General features: G+C 41.1%; 1 protein-coding gene and 1 non-coding gene across 3 annotated transcripts in view; both read right to left on the bottom strand.

Moving 5' to 3' along the window:
• Positions 1-6,195: 6,195 nt before the first annotated feature.
• On the bottom strand, positions 6,196-6,250 carry LOC111975239 (U7 small nuclear RNA). Its single transcript, XR_002878803.1, has one exon. It is a non-coding gene; the product is annotated as a U7 small nuclear RNA (small nuclear RNA).
• Positions 6,251-9,065: 2,815 nt separating this feature from the next.
• The window catches only part of homer1b (homer scaffold protein 1b), a 117,647-nt gene continuing 101,088 nt past the window's right edge, over positions 9,066-25,624 (bottom strand). For both annotated transcript variants that reach the window (XM_024003226.2, XM_024003225.3), the window contains 2 exons: positions 19,750-19,830; positions 9,066-10,058 (listed from right to left, as the gene is read on the bottom strand). In XM_024003226.2, coding sequence (XP_023858994.1) covers positions 9,870-10,058; positions 19,750-19,830 — 270 coding nt within the window. In that variant the 3' untranslated portion in view covers positions 9,066-9,869. The remainder of the gene's footprint in view (positions 10,059-19,749; positions 19,831-25,624) is intronic.

Below are 25,624 nucleotides of genomic sequence, written 5' to 3'. Positions count from 1 at the left end.
GTGAGTAGTCCAGAACGTCACGTTTCGTTTGTGCTTGTTTGTTTTTGTTTGGTGAGTTTCTATTTATTAAAATATGTGGAACTCTACGCACACTGCGCCTTGGTCCATTCCTTATGACGAACGTGACAGATGATTTATATACTATATATCCAATAGAAAGATGTATATACAGTATTTGTTCATCAAAATCTTTGTGTTTTCGTTAATAAAATTATTATCAAAAAAGACTAGATGGCGTAATGTGCTCGAAGATGTCCTCTGGTGGTTCAAATGAACATTAGTACTGCGACTCACTGAATGATATCACAGCATACCGCGCGCTATACTACTGTATTATGAAACTTTTAAATGAGGAACCACTGTACCAAACGAGCTAAACGCCTTCTATACTCGCTTCGACGCAAGCAACACTGAGCCATGTGTGCGAGCACCAGCTGTTCCGGATGACTGTATGATCACACTCTCAGTAGCCTATGTGAGTAAGACCACAGGTTAACATTCACAAGGCCGCAAGGACGACGCATACTCAGAGCATGCGCAGACCAGCTGGCAAGTGTCTTCACTGACATTTTCAACCTCTCTCTGACCCAGTCTGTAATACCTACATGTTTCAAGCAAGCCACCATAGTCCCTGTGCCTAAGAACGCCAATTTAACCTTTACAGTCCCCAAGTCCAAATGACTACCTCCCCCGTAGCACTTATATCTGGAGCCATGAAATGCTTTCAAATGCTGGTCATGGCTCACATCAACACCATCATCCCAGAAACCCTGGACACACTCCAATTCACATACCGCCCCAACAGATCCACAGATAACACAATCTCTATTGCACTCCACACTGTCCTTTCCCACCTGGACAAAAGGAACACCTACATGAGAATGCTGTTCATTGACTACAGCTCAGCTTACAACACCATAGTGCCCTCCAAGCTCATTACTAAGCTAAGGACCCTGGGACTGAACAACTCCCTCTGCAATTGGATCCTGGACTTCCTGATGGGCCGCCCCCAGGTGGTGAGGGTAGGCAACAACACATCTGCCACGCTGACCCTCAACACGGGGGCCCCTCAGGGGTTCGTGCTTAGTCCCCTCCTGTACTCCCTGTTCACCCACAACTGTGTGGCTGTGCACCACTCCAACACCATCATTAAGTTTTCCAACGACACAAGGGTGGTAGTAGGCCTAATCGACGACGATGAGACAGCCTATAGGGAGGAGGTCAGAGACCTGGCAGTGTGGTGCCAGCACAATAACCTCTCCCTCAACATGGGCAAGACAAAGGAGCTTATCGTGAACTACAGGAAACGGAGGGCCCAACACGTCCCCATTCACATCGATGGGCTGTAGTGGAGCAAGTAGAGAGCTTCAAGATCCTCGGTGTCCACATCACTAAGGACCGATCATGGTTCAAACACACCAACACAGTCGTGAAGAGGGCACGGCAATGCCTATTGTAATGGTCTGTGTGTAGCTGGTGCAGAGGAGTCAGGCGCAGGACAGCAGGGATGAGTAACACAAGTAACTTTAAGTTAGTAACACTTTAACACAAGTAACACTTTAACTTCAAATATTCCAATAACATGTCGTAATACCTAGCCCACAATAACGGACCGAACATACATAAAACAATCACGCACACAAAAACCATGGGGAAAACAGAGGGTTAAATAATATAATGAACATGTAATTGGGGAATTGAAACCAGGTGTGTAAAACAAAGACAAAACAAATGGAAAATGAAAAGTGGATCAGCGACGGCTAGAAGGTCAGTGACGTCGACCGCAGAACGCCGCCCGAACAAGCAGAGGGACCGACTTCGGCGGAAGTCGTGACACCTATTCCCGATCAGGAGGCTGAAAAGATTTACAGCTGTACAACTGAGAGCATCTTGATTGGCTGCATCACTGCTTGGTGTCAGAGGAAGGCCCAACAAACGGTCAGACTCCAGCCACCCAAGTCATAGACTGTTCTCTCTGCTATTGCACGGCAAGCGGCACTGGAGCGCCAAGTCTGGGACCAAAAGGCACCTGAACAGCTTCTACTCTCAAGCCATAAGACTGATGAACAGTTAATCAAATGGCTACCTGGACAATTTACATTGACCCACTTTTTAATTTATCTTTAATTGTTTTGCACCGACTCCCTTGCACTCGCTCTGTGTACACTCCGTAAACTGTACCCACACTCTCACACATACTACACTGACACTCCCACACACACAATGCATATTGACGCCACACACAAACTAACACACTTTCACACTTCACATACGCTGCTGCTACTCTATTTATTATATATCCTGATTGCCTAGTCACTTTTACCCCTACCCACATGTACACACAAGTATTTAAAATTTGTATGACTTTCCTCGTCTATCAGTGTCTCCGTGTTTTGTTACTTGTCATGTTTTGTGGTTTATTTTGTGGACCCCAGGAAGAGTAGCTGATGCTTCTGCATAAGCTAATGGGGATCCAAATAAACAGCGCAGTTGTTACTGTATGACTTACTGTACAGCTGAAACAATGACACTGGGTTGGGGAATCAGAAGTTCTTGAACTGATACACACAGAGATGGACATGCTACTCAACTGCGACTTGTTACAAAGCATAGCTTCATGACAAACGTGTGAGCGGAAATCTAAAACTGATGCTAATATTGCCTGGAACATTGCACATCACTGGGAGATTGAACACACCTTAGTTCTCCTGCTGGCGGCTGTTTTCTGCTGTTTGTGGAACACAACAGAGATGGAACACAACTCAGCCACTGTCAAAAATGATGTGCTGGTTATTGACCCAAACTTGACCACCATATTCAATTAAGGACTAATATCTTTCCTAGACACTTCTGCCCCATGCTCAGAAGGTTAGGTGGGTAAAACGTGGCCTTCCAATAGAAAATGTCTAATCACTCCCCTCCCTTCAAACCTCCCTACAAGCACATCATATGTCTGATGAACGGTGCGACGCCTCGCAGTTGCATGATTCGCGAAGATCAAATGTGACTCGTTTCAGGAAACTAGGCATATGTCGCGCGTCACCAGTTCACAGGAGAGGAATTGGAACGTAAACATACATTTTCTTATTGGCGCATGCACACGGTGTACGGTGTTTCCTCCGACACATTGGTGCGGCTGGCTTCCGGGTTAAGTGGGCGTTGTGTCAAGAAGCAGTGTGGCTTGGTTGGGTCGTGTTTCAGAGAACGCATAGCTCTCGACCTTTGCCTCTCCTGAGTCCGTACGGGAGTTGAGAATATAAGAGAATCTATCACCTATAAACTGTGCATTAGTAAGTAGTCATGCCCCAAGTAAGGTCAGAGAGCGTGTCAGACGGACGGAGCCGTCCCCTTCGCCCAGAGTGCATAAAAAGACTTGGTAACAAAATGAACATTAGACCAGGAAACGTGAGGCGGGAGCTAAACGTTTGGAATGGTTGGAACTTTGAAACTCAACATGACAGATGGCAAGCTGCAGCTCATGTCCATCGTGGTCTGAATCCTAACTATCAACACGAGAGGAAGACAAACTCCCCTCTCAGACAATCACTGGTACAGATGATTAGCTGTCCTGAGTAAAATATCTCGAACTCTTCAAACCATCCTACTACCCTTGTCAAATCGCTATAGTACACTTCTCTCATCACCCCACTGGAACCATTGGCACGGCTGGCTTATCTTCAAATAAGCAACTTCAGGAGCGAATGGAACAGAGTGAACTCTGTAGTTCTGGTCAGGACTACACGATGGAGAAGGACACCCACACGTAAATACATTCATGATTTGTTATTCCAAAGAGGTGGTGGTTGGTGTGCCAACTATATGATTAATGTGAGAATAATTCTGAAATGTATCGAAGATAAGTGTATTTTTCTCTCTCCCTCTCTCTCCATGTGGTTGGGTAAAATACCATGTTGTGTCAGTCCGCCAGGGACCTTTGTCTCAGGTATTAAGTGTGTATGTTATCCTGTTTTCTTATTTTAGTTAGCTAGTAAATAAATAATTAAACCAATAGGTGTAGTGCTGAATCATGAGTAAGGCTGGGGGTTTTGCAGATGCATGAGGTTACGAGTGTTCAGAATTATGATAAGAAGTAATGATTAATAAGTTGACTGTTTATCGATGAAATAGATATATACCTTATATAGTTTAATTCGGGAGATGGTAACTCTTTAAACAACCTTCCGTGGTACCCCAAATCCTAATGAGTTAATTGTTACATGATTAATTTAATCGGGTAACAAAACATAGTTAATGGATGAAATAAACAACAGTCATCAGATTAATGAAAGTAAAGTCATGACACTGTACTGTAAACCTTTGACTCGCAGCTCTGGGTAAAGTTGACTATTGGCACAAATCTGGGATCAGCTTACCCTTTCCAAATCAGAATATGCACAATTAGAGGGGAACACAAAACTGACCATAGATCAGTGTCTTGGAGCAACTTCATCGTACTCCACCTGGACTCTCACACGGGTCCTGGATTTTGATTGGTCAGTCACTTCAAAAGTGCAACATATTGCAGTTAGAGAATTAATGATAAACAAATCTCAACAAGAAATACATCCATGTGATTGACAAAAACGGCCAAATTCTGTCTTTATTTGAACATTTAATGGTTTCTCAGACACATTTATTTAGCAATAGTTTTTCAAAAAATAACTTTTTTGCCTTTTCTCTGTTTTTCATATGTATTCAAAGCTTAATAAAACCTTGTATATCGAGTACTGAAGTTGCCTCTCTTTCTGTGAAAAATATAAATTGTGACATAGTTTATTATTTTAGCCTAGTTAATTAATTTAAGTATTTTAAAATTCCATTCATGGTGTTTTGTGTATTTTACTTATGTGTTGAATTTCCTGACATTCTGTGCAATTTTGTCAATGTATAATGAAGGTATGCTTCTGCAAACAGTATCACTACCTCCACCAGAGAAATACAAATTGACTCCATGGCAGTTATAGCCAGACCAAGGAGAGCTATTATGTGTTTATAAAAGAAGATACACAGTTTAGTCCATCAGCTGTTTTGAAAAATAAAACCCAACAATTTCCCAGTAGTCCATTCTCATGTCCATGGTTCTGTGAATGGAAGAAACAGACAGTGCAGGGAACCCCTGAAATCTAAACCCAACATATTTCTGAACATGACCCAGTGAGCATACAATGTCATAATGATGTAATTGTTGTGGTTGAAATCTGTTTTTACATCAGATATCCAAATGTCTCAAGATGTCTTTTTCACGACCAATTGAATAAGTCTGGGAAAAGGCTGGACATTTTCTGAAAGACGTAAAAAAACAGAATTTTTCCGCCTGTATACAACAACCAGAATATGTCAGCCTGATGTCATTTCAACCAATGTGTCCCATTGCAAAGCTGGTCAGTCTAGAAACTATTTTAAGAACTTTACTTAAACAGTGATTCTTTCCTGTAGTAATATTATTACAACATGGACATGGCGATTACAAAACTTTTGAAAGTTTCAAAGCTCTGAATTCTCCATAGAATTTGGCAAATTCATCTCCACCACAACCACATATTTCATCACAATTGCGTCATCACACCAGCCGTACACCCTAGCATCATTATTCAAAGCCGGGGGTACATCTTATTAAATAGCATACTCACTTTTGTTCGAAATTACTTAAATAATCAAAAATATTGCCAGCTTTCTCACAGCTTTAAATACACTCATACTTAAATTAAGTACCATAAGTTACAAAATAGGAAAACAAATTCTTATATCCTCCGCATTATCTCAACAAAGCCTTTCATTTACAGTATAACATCATTCACCTCAAAATTAAGATATTGATTTCTGTAATCCAAAAACGTACAGCAAAGCAACAGAAAATTATTTTGCAGATTTAACCAACTTTCTGGTTACACCCGAGCCCAAGTATAAAGTTATATTATACAGTATGTCTTATATTTAATATACATAATATATACTGAATATAAAAAAATATATAAACTAAGGACAGTTATTTTGTATTCATCGCAGTCCAGGTCCATGGTGAAGAACTGCCCACATGAAAAAATACGATAGTGTCCTATGGTATAACAATACTATAGTATTCACTGTAGTGTTTTTTGCAAATTGTAGTATACTGTTATTTATTGTAGTGTTTCTGCAGACATTACTGTAGTATTTATTATAGCATTTTTGTTTTATTATCTTTGACATAGAAGTAAAGGCTTTCTCCTTGAGAAAACCTACTGGAGAAATACTAAAAGAGAAAATGTTCCATAGCAGGCAGGCAGGCAGGCAGGTCTGCACAGAAAGTTCACCGCTTCTGCTCTTTTCTATACCCTGTAGTGAACGCATACTTGACATGTAGGTTTCTCACTTATGGGTAGCACAAATTGGGATATGGGGGTGGGGAATGGGCAGGTATATGCTAATTATATACTACAGTATTTAATTAGTAGTATCTATATCAGGGGTGAGCAATTCCAGTCCTCGAGGGCCTGATTGGTGTCACAATTTTGCCCCAGCCCCAGCAAACACACCTGACTCCAATAATCACCTAATCATGATCTTCAGTTTAGAATACAATTTGATTAATCAGCTGTGTTTGCTAGGGATGGAGAAAAGGTGTGACACCAATCAGGCCCTCGAGGACAGGAGTAGCCCACCCCTGATCTATATAGTATATACTACAGTGTTTTTTTACAGATAATACTATAGTATTCTACAGTATACTACAACATTCTATAGCAGAGGAGGCTGGTGGGAGGAGCTATAAGAGGATCGGCTCATTGTAATGGCTGGAATGGAATAAATAAAATGGTATCAAACATCAAACATACGGAAACCACATGTTTGACTCTGTTCCATTTACTCCATTGCAGCCTTTACAATGAGCCCGTCCTCCTATAGCCCTCCCACCAGCCTCCTCGGTTCTATAGTAAGTACTACACATGATCAAGGGATAGTACAGTGTGTAGTATAGTATTCTACAGTATACTACAGTTTACTACAGAATTCTATAGTAAGTATGGTAGTGTTCTATAGTAAAACATAGTATTTTTTCATGTGAGTGTACCCAGTGTTTCTGAGACCAAAGAGTTTTAGGGTGCATCTCTTCCCCTTATTCCCCTTAAAGTGCAGTAGAGACACATGAATGGTACAGTTTTTCTTCTTTCTTTGCACATACGGCATTTATGCTTTGAGCCATATTATAATCTTGGATTTTAAAGTGCCTATGCATAAATGTCATACTATGCTTTTTTTTTATTGAAGAGTTACATAAATAAACTATACAACTATCTATCTTTCTAACTACCTATCTGTCTTTCTATGTATATTTTAATAAGTAAAGCACTATATGAGGAATAGAGTGTCATTTGAGGTGCAGTCTTGGTGTCCGAGTTAGACCACTGAGTTGAATACCTGATTGTTAGATTAAAGTGTCTGTCATCCAGAGAATGTCTGGTTTTACTCAGTGTGTATACAGGCCTCTTTGTGCATGTGTCTCTCTAGACACATACACACACTCCAACACACTCAAGCAGTGTAGAGTTCAGGACTCGTTCAGTAACACACACATCGCCCCAAGCTTTGCAGGAAGATAAGGTCAGTTCTCTGTTCAGGAGGAAGTAAGGGTGGATTCAGAACATGTAAGATTTGAAAACATTTAAACATCTTTCAAATGAACAGGGCTAACTCTGAACTGCTTGAAACGTTCTGAAACTTTTCTCCAAACCCCAGGTCCAATGTTTCCTCAAATTTTGGGGGGCACTGAGCAAATTTTAGGTCTTGTGAGTGGAAAATTGAACATCGTGAGAATTCTGTGCAACTTCCAGCGTGCATTTACAGTGAACACTAAGGCTGTACCCTTACAGTTTTAGAAAGTAGCCAATAGGCTATTATGGCTATTTGAGCTTAATGTAGKCCTACCAACACAACCAATGGAGCAAATCCCATAACATTTTCACATGGAAATAGCTTTTGTTTTCTATGGCCTACAGTAGCCTATATGTGTTGTTCAATGCAGGCCTACATTGCATGAGACTTTTAAAAACGTTTTTACATTGACATTAATTAAATATTTTTTACTTGGTCTGTAACACCATGGGCCAAAAAGGTGATTGCATTGTGTTGTATGATGGAAGAAACCATTTCACAAAATAAAATGATTAATTATTACCATACAGAGAATTAGACAATATAGGCTACCCCTCTGTCTATTGGCTTATCAAGCCTGACTCAAAATACATTGCCCCTTTAATTAAGACAAAAGCTTTTTACCTGACTGGCTTTTCAACAAGTGCTTGAAATGTAACCTACAAGGTTTGTGCTCTTGTAGGAAGCAGTAACTCCCCATTGCTGACCTATACTTATCTATAACTGGTCTAATAACTAACTAACTAGCAAAGAATATCAACAAATATGCACTTGCACGGCTCTGCACTCTGATCTGAAATCATCTGAAAAGAGTGATTGAAATACCGCTTGTAGGCTACCCCCGACAATATAATTCTACTCCGTTGTGCACTGGCCTTGCCTACAACACAATCACAGACTCAATCTTGCAGAGTATGATGTGTTTTGGTTTGTTGCATTGAAAAGGGCCTGATATAATGTTGATTCGACGTTGATCTATATAGGGCGAACTCAGTGAATTTCAATCTCTTGCATCTCTGAGCACAGCATGGCATTTCTTCTGCGCTGCAGTCCTGGAGGAAGTGCGTGCAGTTTAGAGGGAACATTCCCCAGGTCTCTGGGGTTGCGCTGGTGGAATAAGAAGTGAGAAATAAACCAGTTGGGCTGGTGGAATAAGAAGTGAGGAATAAACCATAAAGAAATGTCCCAGTCAAGAGTCAGTATCCCAACCTCTGAAACAGAGAGGTGGTGGGGCTGCCTTCATTGGCATCATCTGCGCCCAGGGAGCAGTTGTTGTTGGGGCTTAACTGCCTTGCTCAAGGACAGAACAGCAGATATTTCCACCTTGCCGGCTCAGGGATTCTAACCAATGACCTTTCGGTTACTAGCCTAATGCTCTTAACCGCTAGGATACCTGGAGTTCTAAATAAAGCATGACCAATGCTTCTGGAAGATTCTCTTGTGATAGTATACTATATTGTTTTCATATTGCGAAAGGTTCAGTCATACTCATGAAGACTTGAATATCAATGTAAACAGTACTCCAATTTACAGCAGCCTTTGTAAATCCTAGGCCAAGGTGTGTGGTTGTGTGTTGGACATGACTCCTGCTCCTGCTCTGTGGGTTTCAGTGGTTGATTTAGGGCTTTCCTGTCGTTCTGTGGTTTTCAATAGCTCAGCGTGCTGTAATATGGTGCTGGCAACACTAGATTTGTGGGTTTTATTTCTGCATGGGCCAGATACTGAATACTGTATATGAATTAACTGTAAAGCTGTATTTCTGTGAGTCTACCAGCAAGGGTTGCTGTTCTGTCAGTCTGCAAAGGATGTCGTTGCTCAGACATATGTTCAGAGAGTCAGCATGGGGCACCTGTTCTGTGTGTTCAACAGCTGAGGGCAGTGTGGCAACAGCTGCAGGAGGTTATTTTGGAAGGAGAGGGTGCAGATACAATACACCTAGGAGCCAATAAGGGGTGCTGTTCTATGTCATCAGCACTGGGTTATGTTGTTGTGTGGGTCTGGCAGCAGTGTATATTATTGTTCTATGGCTCTGGTAGAAGGGGGCACTAACCTGCGAGAGTGCTGTTCTGTATGTATAACATTAAGGGGCACTGTGAGCCAGTGAGCTCTATAGGACCTCTATGAGTCATGTCAATCCTGTGGTGTATCTGTGTGTGTAGTTCTCTGACTCTGCCAGTAGGGGTCAGTGTATCTGTGTAATTCAGTGTGTTGGCCAGTGGGAGGTGGTGTGTGATTATCTAGCTGCCCTCTATGAGCTTGGCCAAGCTGTCCCTGAGCTCTGTCAGCTCAAATATCTTCCCATCCAGCATCTCCAGTAGGGTCCTTAGGTTCTTCCTGAAGTTCTCCTGCTCTTCCTGACTTTCTTCCAATCGCTGCTCAGCTCCCAGGAGCTGCTCCTCTAACACTCGCCAATGCAACTCCGTCTCCTGGGGAGGGAAGAGAGGGGGGAGAGAGCAAGTCTCAAGTCACAAGTCTCAAGTTGAGTCCCAAGTAGAACGGGTCGAGATACAGTATATGTTGTTCAACAACAAATATTTTTCTATTTATTGAGGCTACAAGACAGCCCTTTTCACATTTTGATTATGTAATAATTGATTTGAACAACAAATTCCAAATGTCAAGCTTCATAAGTAAACAGTTCATATTCTTGATCACCAACATTTTTGAGAGCTGCAGATGCATATTCATTTATGGCAGTCCTCTCTCCCTACAATTTCACTTTTGCGCTGCACCCGATCCTATAGCATTTCAGCAAATGAGCAATTTGTTCAGTGGTTTTCAAACTTTTTGACCCGTGACCACCAAAAAGGAGCTTTGGCTTGTGACCCCGCACACGCACATGCACGTGTGCACAATCACTGCGGGAATATAGGCTGTCATTACAGCCATAAACGGTGACAGATTTTCACAATGCAAGAATTAGAAATAAACTGTGTTTTTCACCTGCATTTTGAGCTGAAAGTCATTCATGTTAGCAGTCAATATCAATTAGGGATATCATGTCACATTATCACTTCTCTGGAGTCCAGAGCAAGCAGGATCATATGTGACTTGTTTCGGGAAACTAGGGGTATGTTGCGCGTCACTACCTAACAGGAGAGGCATTTTGAATGTAAACTTCTTATTTAATGAAATTTAGTTTTTGGGCAGAAATTCCTTCTGGAACATGTGAACTTTCATGTGTCTTAATAACAAACTTGTATGCCATCTGTAAATAAAAAATTAAATTGTTAAATTACGAGCCTAGTTGGTTTAGCCACGGAAAAAGACTGGAACCTTCCGGCTAGCCATGATTGGCTGAGATAATGGATGGGCTGGACATTCCGAGAGATGAGTTTGGATTGGTCTGCCATGTGGCACTTCTGTCTATAATATGAGCTGGACAATATGTGTAGGTAATCCTTTTTAATGCCGCTTTTTTGAAAGATATCACGTAGTAGAACTGCAAAAGTTGCTCTTCACTTTCTGGAGGACTGAGTTTTGAAATCAGTCCAGTCAAATTACAGTATGATAGTTAAGGAGATGGATACAATTCTGCCATTTGATTGCAAATATGCAGAGGGAGTCGAAAAGAGAACACACAGAAGGCTGTTGTATAGGTCACCCATGGCTTCCGTGGCAGAGAGGGAGAAGTGTCCAACCATGTATAGGGGTAAGATAGTCTAGCTAGCTACATTTTCAGATAGATTTAAGAAAGTCGTTTTCCTTTCAAGTTAAAGCGCACCCTTAGCTAGCTAGCTATCATTGTCTGGCAGCCTCGCTAACTAACGTTAAGTGTATGATCTGTGTAGTAATATTATTCGTATCTCAGAGCCACTGCATTGCTAGTTATAACCTAATGTTAGCAAGCTAGCTAACATTGAACCTGTTTGAATAGCTAACTGCAGATTCATGCAGGGTAGTAACTTTATGAGTTGGGATTATGGTTCATTGTTTAGCTAGCTACTTACATGTCTAAACAAAAGACCCCATTATGCAAGTAACTATTTCACTACACCTTCTGTATCCTGTGTATGTGACAAATAAACTTAGATTTTATTTGATATAGTATGTGTTTACCAGAGACAGTAATGTGAAGAACATGACCTGCACCAAAGTCAAATTAGGATATAACGGGTGTGTTCATAAATTCAAACTGCAGTGCCAGAGTGCGCTCAGAGTGTGCTCTGGGCATTCGTAAATTCAGAGCGTTGTCAGATTGTCTGTTTGTAAATTCAGAGCATTTCGCTCCCGGAGCGTTCAGAGTTCACACTGGATGCTCTGGCCAATGAGTAGGGTAGATCCGAGCGTTCTGACCTCACAACGGAAATCAAGCGCCCAAGCTAACTGGCTAACGTTGGCTAGCTTGCTAGCTACTTCCAGATACAACTGAGAGAACACCTCACTCTGACCATTTTACTCGCCCTAGCAGAGCTGGTTAGGCTGTTTTCATGTTATCCAGAGCTTTGGTGACTGTAACTGTGCTGCTGGCAACAATTTAATTACGATTTTTTGCCGATGTTTACTGACACCGGCCATATTCAACAGGTGTTGAGCGTTTGCAAATGTATCAGTTATTCTGCGATCTCAAATGTTCGAACACCCCCAACGTTAGGCCATTGCGACAGTGTCCAAGTTCTAAAATTCTCTAGTAGAATGTCCTGCTTTTATTTTGTCATGGCTCGCCATTAACTAAATAACGATCTTGTTGTGAGTTTATCTTCCTGTAATAATGAAGACAAATGAGCTAAAGTGAAGACATTGTCAGCTATATATGGTCATTATTTGAACTGGCTAGCAAGCTCTAGCTAACTAGCTAGAAAGGAACCAAAACATTGTTTAGAAAGTTACATTTAGTTGCCTGTTTGCTAGATTGACATATACTAAATTCATTTTTAAACGGTTGGGTTTATTGGTGTTAAAATACACTAGTTATGATATTTTGGACCACCAGGCTGCTGATGTCATGAAGCCTGTATTTTTGTGATTCTACATTTTCATAACGACAATGACAAATTTGATGGGGGACGACAATAGAATGTTCAAAAATAAACGTCCTCTCACTGTCAACTGAGTTTATTTTCAGCATATTTAACATGTGTAAATATTTCTATGAACATAACAAGATTCAACAACTGAGACATAAACTGAACAAGTTCCACAGACATGTGACTAACAGAAATCGAGTAATGTGTCCCTGAACAAAGGGGGAGTCAAAATCAAAAGTAACAGTCAGTATCTGGTGTGGCCACCAGCTGCATTAAGTACTGCAGTGCATCTCCTCCTCATGCACTGCACCAGATTTGCCAGTTATTGCTGTGAGATGTTACCCCACTCTTCCACAAAGGTACCTGCAAGTTCCTGGACATTTCTGAGAGGAATTGTCCTAGCCCTCACCCTCCGATCCAACAGGTCCCAGATGTGCTCAATGGGATTGAGATCCGGGCTCTTTGCTGGCCATGGCAGAACACTGATATTCCTGTCTTGCAGGAAATCACTCACAGAACGAGCAGTATGGCTGGTGGCATTTTCATGCTGGAGGGTCATGTCAGGATGAGCCTGCAGGAAGGGTACCACATGAGGGAGGAGGATGTCTTCCCAGTAACACACGGCGTTGAGATTGCCTGCAATGACAACAAGCTCAGTCCAATGATGCTGTGACACACTTCCCCAGACCATGACGGAACCTCCACCTCCAAATCGATCCCTCTCCAGAGTACAGGCCTCGGTGTAACGCTCATTCCTTCAACGATAAATGCAAATCCGACCATCACCCCATGTGAGACAAAACCGCGACTCGTCAGTGAAGATCACTTTTTGCCAGTCCTGTCTGGTCCAGCGACAGAGGGTTTGTGCCCATAGGTGACGTTGTTGCCGGTGATGTCTGGTGAGGACCTGCCTTACAACAGGCCTACAAGCCCTCAGTCCAGCCTCTCTCAGCCTATTGCGGAGAGTCTGAGCACTAATGGAGGGATTGTTTGTTCCTGGTGTACCTTGGGAAGTTGTTGTTGCCATCCTGTACCTGTCCCGCAGGTGTGATGTTTGGATGTAATGATCCTGTGCAGGTGTTGCTACACGTGGTCTGCCACTACAAGGACGATCAGCTGTCCATCCTGTCTCCCTGTAGCGCTGTCTTAGGTGGCTCACAGTACGGACATTGCAATTTATTGCCCTTGCAGTCCACATTCCTCCTTGCAGCATGCCTAAGGCACGTTCACGCAGATGAGCAGGGAACATGGGCATCTTTATTTTGGTGTTTTTCATTTTGGTGTTTTTCTCTGATAGAGTTCAGTATGTCAAATCGGAGGGCCTGTTGTCCGGACCTCTGGCAGTCTCTATGGGGGTGCCACAGGGTTTAATTCTCGGGCCGACTCTCTTCTCTGTACATCAATGATGTCGCTCTTGCTGCTGGTGATTCTTTGATCCACCTCTATGCAGACGACACCATTCTGTATACCTCTGGCCCTTCTTTGCACACTGTGTTAACAACCTCCAGATGCACTTCAATGCCATACAACTCTCCTTCAGTGGCCTCCAACTGCTCTTAAATGCAAGTAAAACTAAATGCATGCTCTTCAACCGTTCGCTGCCCGCACCTGCCCGGCCGTCCAGCATCACTACTCTGACCGGTTCTGACTTAGAACATGTGAATATGTGGACTACTACAAATACCTAGGTGTCTGGTTAGACTGTGCACTCTCCTTCCAAACTTACATTAAGCATCTCCAATCCAAAATTAAATCTAGAATTGGTTTCCTGTTTCGCAACAAAGCATCCTTCATGCCGCCAAACATACCCTCGTAAAACTGACCATCCTATCGATCCTCGACTTCGGCGATGTCAAAATAGCCTCCAACACTCCACTCAACAAATTGGATGCAGACTATCACAGTGCCATCCGTTTTGTCACCAAAGCCCCATATACTACCCACCACTGCAAACTGTATGCTCTCGTTGGCTGGCCCTCGCTTCATACTCGTCGCCAATCCCACTGGCTCCAGGTCATCTATAAGTCTCTGCTAGGTAAAGCCCCGCCTTATCTCAGCTCACTGGTCACCATAGCAGCACCCACCCGTAGCACGCGCTCCAGCAGGTATATCTCACTGGTCATCCCCAAAGCCAATTCTTCCTTTGGCCGTCTTTCCTTACAGTTCTTTGCTGCCAATGACTGGAATGAACTGCAAAAATCTCTGAAGCTGGAGACTTTTACCTCCCTCACTAGCTTTAAGCACCAGCTGTCAGAGCAGCTCATAGATCACTGCACCTGTACATAACTCATCTGTAAATAGCCTATCCAATCTACCTCATCCCCATACTGTATATATTTATTTATCTTGCTCCTTTGCACCCCAGTATCTCTACTTGCATATTCATCTTCTGCACACCCTACCATTCCAGTGTTTAATTGCTATATTGTAATTACTTCGCCACCATGGCCTATTTATTGCCTTACCTCTCTTATCCTACCTCATTTGCACATGCTTTTTTATAGATTTTTCTACTGTATTATTGATTGTATGCTTGTTTATTCCATGTGTAACTCTGTTGTTGTATGTGTCGAACTGCTTTGCTTTATCTTGGCCAGGTCGCAGTTGCAAATGAGAACTTGTTCTCAACTAGACTACCTGGTTAAATAAAGGTGAAATAAAAAAAGAATTATAAAAAACATTTGAATCCTTAAAGAGATGGGTGGGGCTAAGGCTTAAGAGGGTGTGTACGATGCTGAATGGGTGTAGACAAAGAAGAGCTCTCCAGTAGGTTTACCAAAACATTTAAGGGCCATTTTCTCAAAAGTGCGGTTACAAATTAATCAACTTTCAAAGCAGACTTTACTTTCCCATTGTTCCTCAACTGTAGTGTATGATATACAATTTTCTAGTTCTGAGTCTCGTACCTTTATCCAATGTAAAAAACACAATTTCTAATTTTGCTACATAAGACCAAATCGAGCCAGTCGGTCACATATGGCCTACCTTAATGCAGTGGAGGTTGCAGGATCAGATGGAAAGCATGATCTGTCTCTAGCCTTTTTCTTCCTCACAAATATTATAATTAATTTGCCAGAATATGTTACATCGTCATTCCATAAGTATTGAAGGTACTGCAATGTTACAGCTATCTTTAGACACATAGCCAGTACCACTGAGGTATAACATTATAACCCACCCAAACTACTAGGCCTATCTGAAATATAAAAATGATCAACAAAATCAACAGGTAGCCTATTGTTGTGGCAAAGATGCGTTCATACAAACGGTACTTTATATGGATAATATACCGGAATACTTATATGGATAACACACCGGAATACTAACCACCGGTCCTGGGATTCATCATCATGCACACCTGGCATCCTTCATTATGTGTACCTGCAGATCATCATGATTCACACCTAGACATCATTACCTTCCTCATTACCTCCCTTTATATGTCCCTCCATTATGTGCATTCCTTAGTTGGTATTGTTTCCTGTTTTCATGCTATCTCACCACTGTCACGCTGTCTTGTTTCATGTTTTTTTATTAAATGTTTCACCTGCACCTGCTTCTCGACTCACAGCATCATCGTTACAGCACTTTCTGGTCACTAATCTGGATATGTGCATCCACCTTTGTGCGCAATTGGTGATTGGTCAACAGTCAAGACGTGCAAATGTTTGGTTCTTAAACACAAATTAGATGTTTTTGAAACAAGAATTTGGTGTAATGCCGTAGACCTATTTTAGTGACCAGATCGAATAAGCAAAGGTATAAATATTCATTACAAATGGTAGGCTATATGTAGCCTATTAAAATATGTATGAAATACATATATTTTTCCAATTCAGTTTCACAATCGCAACCTTCTTACTGCCCTAGCTCACCCGACCTGTGTTGATTGACAGTTTTCTGGTCAGAGGGCCGAGTGTGCGTTTCACTACCCAATCAGAATTTTACTGTCTCTGGCTGCGTGGAGAGTAATCCACAAAGATTCTGTGCCACAAAATGAGTGACAAAACGTTACAAAACCTGGACAGATAATTTCAAGCCATAAATCTCAAGTCAAAGTAGATTCTTGAGGCTCCTAGTCCAAGTTATTTTATTTTATTTTCTATGAAGTTGAGTCTCAAGTCATCAAACTCGAGTCCAAGTCATGTGACTCGAGTCCACAATTCTGGGAGAGATACAGTGAGAAATAATACCGGCTACAACCATGAATGTGTAGTTTCTCGTTTTTGCTTGGTGCAGAGACAATGAGATTCAGGACACACACTCTAACCTGAGTATGTTGGTAGGAACATGGTGGCAGCAGTGGAATTCGAAACAAATCTAACAAACTTCACTGTCACTACACTGCTGTATTAGTGTGTCACTTTGTGTCACTCGGAGGAGGCTGGTCATTGGAGGAAGGGGAGGACCACCCTCTATCTGAATTCAAGAAAACTCTGAAATTATGAAACATAAAAATAGAAACAATTTATAGATAAATCTATAGTTAATATATTCAAACTACTAAATATCTGGTTAAAAACAGTTTTGCAATGGCCATTAGGGCGTGCTCAATCAGCACCTTTTGCAAAAGTAGGCGAGAAGAGGAAGGAGGAGACGATGGGAGCAGTTGAGAAAACCCAATTGAGAATCTCCCAGTGACTTCAACACAAACCCATCCAGCTTATGGTGAAGAAGAAAAAAAACACCATCCCTAGAAACCTATGATGATGATGCTGCTGCTCAGGGGAGAATGAACAGATGACCAATCAGATCAGTAGCAATTTACAATTTACCACAGTGCACTTTGTTTTTATCATGGGTGAAAGATTTTGCACTAATCACTGCTTCCTTTATCATAAAGTAGGATAGTCCTGTTTGATGTTGCATAGGTGAAAACTTTGCATCCTGTTAATTTATAAAGCCTTTTTGCAAAAACTCCTGCATTACTTAACATTGTTACTACTAACTTATGGAAGAACGAGATACTTGAAATTCCGTCTGTTACTACAGATTTAGATAAAAGGGTCTTTCCACAAAAAGAGTGCCTTTTGCGTCCCTTTGATATTTTAAGTAGACATGCACCAATATTGATTTTTAAAAGCCTGTTATATTAAATGAAGTGGCTTTTAATATAGACCACTGTAAGGGCTGTCTCTCTCCTCATCCTCGGACGAGGAGAGGAGAGAAGGATCATCTGACCAAAATGCAGCATTCGGGAAGTAAGCCATCTTTTTATTTGAAACGAATGGCAACACGAAACAAAACACTTTCAAATATACAAAACAAGAAAACGACGTTGACGAAACCTGAACATAAACTTACATAACTAAACGTAAACTCACGGACAGGAAACAGACGACATCAAAATAAACGAACAGCCAAACAGTCCCGTATGGTACATACATTCAACGACACAGGAGACAATCACCCACAAACAAACAGTGAGAACACCCTACCTAAATATGACTCTTAATTAGAGGAGAACGCAAAACACCTGCCTCTAATTAAGAGCCATACCAGGCAACCACAACCAACATAGAAACAGATAACATAGACTGCCCACCCAAAACACATGCCCTGACCTAAACACATACAAAAACAACATAAAACAGGTCAGGACCGTTACAACCACATGGGTTAATAAATCAAGATTTTTTAGTGCCAAGAGTTTTGATATGTCCCTCCGTGCAATTCCCGTTTGTGACTTATAAGAAGATTTTAACCCACTTAACCACAATATTTCTCCATGTTAAAGCACTAATTATTTTGTTGACTTGACAAAGTCATTTCTGAAGATTATTATTTATTTAATGTGGTTAGTGATTCATTTACGTCTGTCCTTAATTTTAAGGTCAACCCTGTTACGTGAACTGAATTCTCGTTTTAATATGAAACTATTAATTAAAAAAATGTAAGCTAAAAATCAAATCATAGTGTAAAAGCAGGTGGGCTGGTTCCTCTCTTTTTCTGATGTTTTGTGAGTGGGTTGAGCATAACACGTCAACCCTGTTACCCATAGATAGACAGGTTAGAAATGTTTGAACAATTACATTGTTTTTGTGAACCCTGCAATCAATTGCTGAAATTTTCAACTTTGACAGAATGTAACAATTTTTTTTTTTACACTTCTCAAAAGGTACCAAATTGGTGGAATGACCCAAACAGCTTTTAGTTTCTTCGCACCTCACTTATGGAACAATCTTCAGAATACTCTACAGTTGGATGCATTGGTGCCCTTTGGGCAATTCAGATTTTTGGTTGAAGACCTCTTTACCTAGGAATGTGACTGTTTTTCATGATTGTGTTTTGTATTTTCTATGCTCCTATACTGCCTTGATTGTGTAATTGTTGAGATGCAAGGATCCCTTGCAAAAGAGACCTTTGTCTCAATGGGCCTCCTGTTACAATATAGGTTAAGGGCTCGATTCAATCCGTAGCGCTGAAGATCCGCATTATACGATTGAAATGTAAAGGTCATTTTTCGAATGAGCTGACATATGCAGCGTTTACCATGAACGCAGTAAAATTGCCTTTGTATGGCAATCATGCAACAACGCAGCTCTTACACGCTACGGATTGAATTGAGCCCTAATTAACAATAAAACATACTGTGCAAATCAGAAGATAGSTAGAGAGAGTTTTAATGAGAGAAGAATTGTTATGATATGTGGGGTAGTTTAGTGTATGCGCATAGATAGACAGCACACTACCACATCCACACCTCATCCCTATGTGGCATCAGCATAGATTTACGTTTTTTTAAGGCTAGTGATAAGGATATATTAAGTTTAGTTCACATTGGAGTTATTAACTTTAAAAAAGTAAGATGTGTTTTCAAAGCTTGTTAATTAAACTAGCTACCGCTAGCTCTGGTCCAGGGCGTTATGGGCTGCTTACTGATGTGAAACATAAACAAATGCACATTGGTGCTGTAGTGTTCCTAACAGTTAGATTGAAAAGTTGGTATTTTTCCAAAATAATTATCATCCATCATCCTCAACTTGTGTTGTGAAATCTGTTGTGAATGTATTGTAATGTTTTTAAAATTGTATAACTGCCTTAATTTTGCTGGGCCCCAGGAAGAGTACCTGCTGCCTTGGCAATGGGGATCCATAATAAATACAAATACAAAAGTCTAAAGCAATTGGTGTCAGTACAATGTACTCACCTGTAGTTTCTGTGTTAAGGAGTGTCTCTGCTCTAGCAGCTCGTTAGCGTTCTCCACTTCCTCTTTCAACCGCTCCATTTCCTGTGGGTGAGACAGGGAGTTTCAGAGAAACAAGATACACATTGTTACAGATTGTTATTTGTTATACAGTGCATTCGAAAGTATTCAGACCCCTTCCCTTTTTCCACATTATGTTACGTTACAACCTTATATAAAATGTATTAAATAAAACATTTTCCTCATCAATCTACACACAATACCGCATATTGACAAAGCGAAAACAGGTTTTGAAAATGTTTGCAAATGTATTAAAAAAAGAAAAAACAGAAATACCTTATTTACATAAGTATTTAGACCCTTTGCTATGAAACTCAACATTTCCATTGAACATCCTTGAGATGTCTCTAGAACTTGGAGTCCACCTGTGGTAAATTCAATTGATTGGGCATGATTTGGAAAGACACACACCTGTCTACAGTGGGCTCCAAAATGACTGCCACCCCTGACTGGCAATGCACAAACAATACTTTAAAAAATATAAACAATATAATTATAGAGATAAACTCAAAATACCAACATGTTAGAAATACTGTACTTTATTAATGTTTCAATGGAACCCACCAAAATCATTTATTGATTCAATTAAAAATCAATGTCTGGAGTGGGGACAAAATGTCGCCTTAGAGAGAACACTGTGTTTCAGCGAGCTCCTGTGACATTTGTTAATTTCTCTTTATATATTCATTTTCTAGCTTGAAAAAGTGGTAGAATTTGCTAAATAAGTTATCCTTACAATGAGTCTTGACGGCTATTTCTCAAAAATTTCCGACAACATGCCCAGCAGAACTACTAAGAACTCTACCAAAACCACCACCCCTGTAGATGTGCAGGAGGAGCTAGCTAACGTTAGCGAAGCTAACACCATTGCGGATCCAGGCACAATGGACCTGGTGATTCAAAGTATGACGGATAACATTACTAAAGTGATCGATGTTAAGATAGGAACGGTCTTGGAAGCAATAGCAGGCCATTCAGCTGAACTAGAGAGGGTTGTCAAGCGTGTGGATGAGGCGGAAGGAAGAATTGCTACTGTGGAAATTTCAACTACATCAATGGACACAATACAAAGGCACTTGAGAAACAGGTGCGCAAAATGGCGGAGCACGTTGACGACTTGGATAATCGAGGACGCAGATGCAATATCCGTGTTGTGGGACTCCCGGAAAATTCTGAAGGGACACGTTCAGTAAAGTTTTTCTGGCTACCTACAAGTGGACACTAAGGCTGGTCTTGTGAAGCTGGACAGAGCCCATCGCTCTCAAGCACCGATACCAAATCAAATCAAATCAAATTTTATTAGTCACATACACATGGTTAGCAGATGTTAATGCGAGTGTAGCGAAATGCTTGTGCTTCTAGTTCCGACAATGCAGTAATAACCAACAAGTAATCTAACCTAACAATTCCACAACTACTACCTTACACACACACACAAGTGTAAAGGGATAAAGAATATGTACATAAAGATATATGAATGAGTGGTGGTACAGAACGGCATGGCAGATGCAGTAGTGGTATAGAGTAACGGTATTATATGAGATGAGTACTGTAGGGTATGTAACATAGAGTGGCATAGTTTAAAGTGGCTAGTGGTACATGTATTACATAAAGATGGCAAGATGCAGTAGATGATATAGAGTACAGTATATACATATGAGATGGGTAATGTAGGGTATTAAAACATTATATTAAGTGGCATTGTTTAAAGTGGCTAGTGGTACATTTTTACATAATTTCCATCAATTCCCATTTTAAAGTGGCTGGAGTTGAGTCAGTATGTTGCAGCGGCCGCTAAATGTTAGTGTGGCTGTTTAACAGTCTGATGGCCTGGAGATAGAAGCTGTTTTTCAGTCTCTCGGTCCCTGCTTTGATGCACCTGTACTGACCTCGCCTTCTGGATGATAGCGGGGTGAACAGGCAGTGGCTTGGGTGGTTGTTGTCCTTGATGATCTTTATGGCCTTCCTGTGACATCGGGTGGTGTAGGTGTCCTGGAGGGCAGGTAGTTTCCCCTGGTGATGCGTTCTGCAGACCCTCACTACCCTCTGGAGAGCCTTACGGTTGTGGGCGGAGCAGTTGCCGTAACCAGGCGGTGATACAGCCCGACAGGATGCTCTCGATTGTGCATCTGTAGAAGTTTGTGAGTGCTTTTGGTGACAAGCCGAATTTCTTCAGCCTCCTGAGGTTGAAGAGGCGGTCCCAACCAGCGCCCATGGCCAGTGGTTATAAAGTTCCACAACTTCACCGACAAGCAACACGTCATGGATGCGGCCAGATGTATCGGTTCTGACGGTAGTCAACGTCAAGGTCCAAGGGTCTCATCCTTCAATGATTATTCCACAGCGGTTGTACGAAGACGCAAGGCATTTGATGAGGTGAAGGCTCGACTCAAGAGAATGGAGATGGACTACGCACTGCTGTACCCGGCCACATTGAAGATTATGGTCAACGGATCGCCTAAAAAGCTTTACGCACCTGAAGAGGCTTCTGCGTTTATTGACTCTCTCGGGTAAATAACTTTAAGCTGCACCTCCGCAGCATTGGATAACTTTTTTATTTGAATCTGATCATGAAGCAGTGATGTGAGTTCTCAAGTGCTCCTGTTCAGTAATGTTCGTATCTTTATTACTTTTCTTGCTAAAGTAACTGCCACTATAGCTCAGACTGAAATATGTGTGAATCTATATTGGTGCCCGGCTTGGCTTTAGGTGGAAGAGCCTCAATCTTCTTTTATTGATTTTAATTTCTCTATATATAAAGGATGAGGCTATAGAGTGGCTATGCGGACTTAACAGTCTACATTGGAGAGTTGAAATCCCCTGCATGTTAGCTAGTGGGAAAACCCCCTTCTGGATCTTTACATGTTAGATTTTTTGGTTTAGTATAGCTCGGGTTCAGGGTTCATATCGTTTGTTTATGCTCGGTGAGATTGAGGAGAGTTCAACACATGGGAAAAGGTACCACTCCATCTTTACAGTAGGATTCAGTCTGGATATTGGTTGGTCAAAGTGCAATGACAGGTAACAGACTGTGTGTATGTACATGGAACATTAGAGGGAGCCATAACCCCATTAAAAAGAAGGTACTGTCTTTTTTGAAAAAATTTAATATTGATATTGCTCTGTTGCAAGAAACTCATTTGGATGATAATGAGGGGGTTTGGTCAAGTGTTTTTCTCATCATTTACATCCAGAAGTAGAGGTGTATCAATTCTTGTGAAAAAGAACCTACCACTTAAGGTGTTGAATTGTGTGAAAGATAAATTTGGTGATTTTATTTTAATAATGGTACTTTACAAGGGCAGAACATTTCCATAATGAATATTTACTTCCCCCCTGCCCACCCCCCTGATTTCCTCACTAAGGTATTTCTAGACTTTTCAGAATTAAACTCAGTGGTTGGAAGAGATTTGAATTGTTTGTTGAACTCCCTTATTGGCAAGTTTCCCAGCAGTATAGCGTCACTCTCTCCTCAAGCTAGGTCACTTAAAGCTATTTGTGATGATTTGGGGTATGCTGATGTTTGGAGAACATTTCATCCCTCCAACAGGGAGTTCACGTTTTTCTCTGCACCTCATGGATGTCAGACTAGAATAGATTACCTTTTCATGTCCAGGACGTCTTTGCAGTCTGTTTTATCCACTAGCATAGGAAGCGTAGTCATATCTGATCATGCAGAGGTGATCTTGGACATAAAACTCAATGGGGCATCCAATCTGTCAAGACATCGGAGGTTGAATACAACCATTCTTAAAGACCATACATTTACAATATTTTATTACAGAGTTTAAAGCATTTTTCTCTATTAACTCTCAATCAACAGATAACCCCTCGCTTTTTTGGGAAACCTGTAAAGCGTACGCCAGGGGTCTGATTATGTCATACACAGCCACTAAAACTTCCACTCCTGCCCTATTAAAGGAAATATCAGTCCTTAGATCAACGTTGGACTCTCTCCTAACACATGTCGCTGAAAAGAAAATGAGATTTGTCAGGCAAAAGCTTTATGAACATGGAGATAAACCAGGAAAGTATTTGGCGTACCTAGCTAAAAAGAGAGCTGACTCAGTCAATTGCTACTATTACTGATTCTGATGGGAATCATTTATATGAAAATAAATTGACAAATTAGTAATTTAAGAAATTTTATACAAATCTTTATGCCTCAGAACTGACAAATGACGCACGCAAATTAATTAAGGACTTATTTTCTAAGATTAAGCTCCCTACCATATCCTAAGAACAGAGGTCTCTCCTTAATGCCCCTATTACCAAGGAAGAGATAATGCTCGCAATTAAGAATCTGCAAAATGGTAGGGCCCCAGGACCAGACGGGTTCTGTAGTGAGTTCTATAAAGAGTTCCATTGCCTGATCCTTGGGCCATTGCTTGATGTGTTTACCCACTCATTTTCAAATGACCATCGCCCTCAAACGCTGAGAGAAGCCAAAATATCCCCTATTCTCAAAAAGGGGAAAATGCCCAGAGTCTTGCTCCTCGTACAGACCCATTTCCCTTCTGAATGTGGATAGAAAATTCTAAAATTCTAGCCACAAGATTAGAGGACTCACTGCCACTAATTGTGAAAGGAGACCAAACTGGCTTCATTAAGGGCCGTAAGTCATGTAACAATGTCAGGCGGCTTCTTAATGTTATTCAAGCCTACCAACAAAGTGCTATGGATGGTCTTGTGCTCTCTCTAGATGCTGAGAAAGCTTTTGACTGTGTGGAGTGGTCTTACTTATTCTCTGACTAAATTTGGTCTAGGAGACAACTTTATAAAATGGGTTAAAGTTTTATATGATGATCCTCAGGCTGCTGTCCTTACTAATGGGCTAAGGTCAAATAGCTTCTCTATACACAGAGGTACCAGACAGAGCTGTCCTTTGTCCCCTCTCCTATTTGCACTCCCTATGGAACCACTGGCCGAGGCCATCAGAGTAACGCCTGCTATACAGGGGCTGCTCATTGGTGACGTTCACCATAAAATAAGCTTGTATGCTGATGATATTCATATCTAGTCCCGAGACTTCAATTACATCTCTTGTTAATATTATTGAATTATTCAGTGAATTCTCAGGCTACAAGATTAACTTAACTAAATCAGAGGCTATGCCACTTGGTAACCTTCATTCTGTACCTAATACAACTCCCCCTTTCCTTTTAAATGATCTCCCTCAGGTTTTACGTATCTGGGTATATTTGTAACTCCTAAATTCCAGCAAATGTACAAAGCCAATGTTGTTCCCTTGTTTGATGCAATAAGACAGGATCTGGTGTGCTGGAACTCTGTTCCGATTTCATGGTTGGGTAGAATATCCCTCTTTAAAATTAACATTTTACCTAGACTACTTTACCCAATCCAAATGATCCCAATAAGGTAATAAAGGATGTAAATGGATGGCTAAGTTCCTTTATATGGAGTAAACACAAGCCAAGACTTAAGATGGCAATATTGCAGCTGCCAAGTTCTATGGGCGGCTTGGATCTGCCCAATATTAGGTTCTATCAGTGGTGTGCCCACCTATGTTATATTTCTGACTGGATCACAAATGATGACTCCTCTATTTGGCTCTTATCCCAATTCTTAACAACACAGATTTTGGTCCAAATTGCTGGATGCTGGCTTTAACTTTTGGCTTAATAAGGGCATAGGCAGACCAAATGATTTATTTACTGATAAGATTTTTTTGTAATTTGAGCAGATGGTTGAGAAATACCGACTCCCAAAACAGGACTTTTTTTCTCGCTTTCTACAGGTAAGACATTACATTTTGAAGAGCACCACCTTATCTTCTTGACGCTAGGGGTCAGATTAT

Source organism: Salvelinus sp. IW2-2015, linkage group LG15 (genome assembly GCF_002910315.2).
Source record: "Salvelinus sp. IW2-2015 linkage group LG15, ASM291031v2, whole genome shotgun sequence".
Lineage (NCBI taxonomy): Eukaryota > Metazoa > Chordata > Actinopteri > Salmoniformes > Salmonidae > Salvelinus > Salvelinus sp. IW2-2015.
This window is presented reverse-complemented; position numbering and strand designations above follow the sequence as displayed.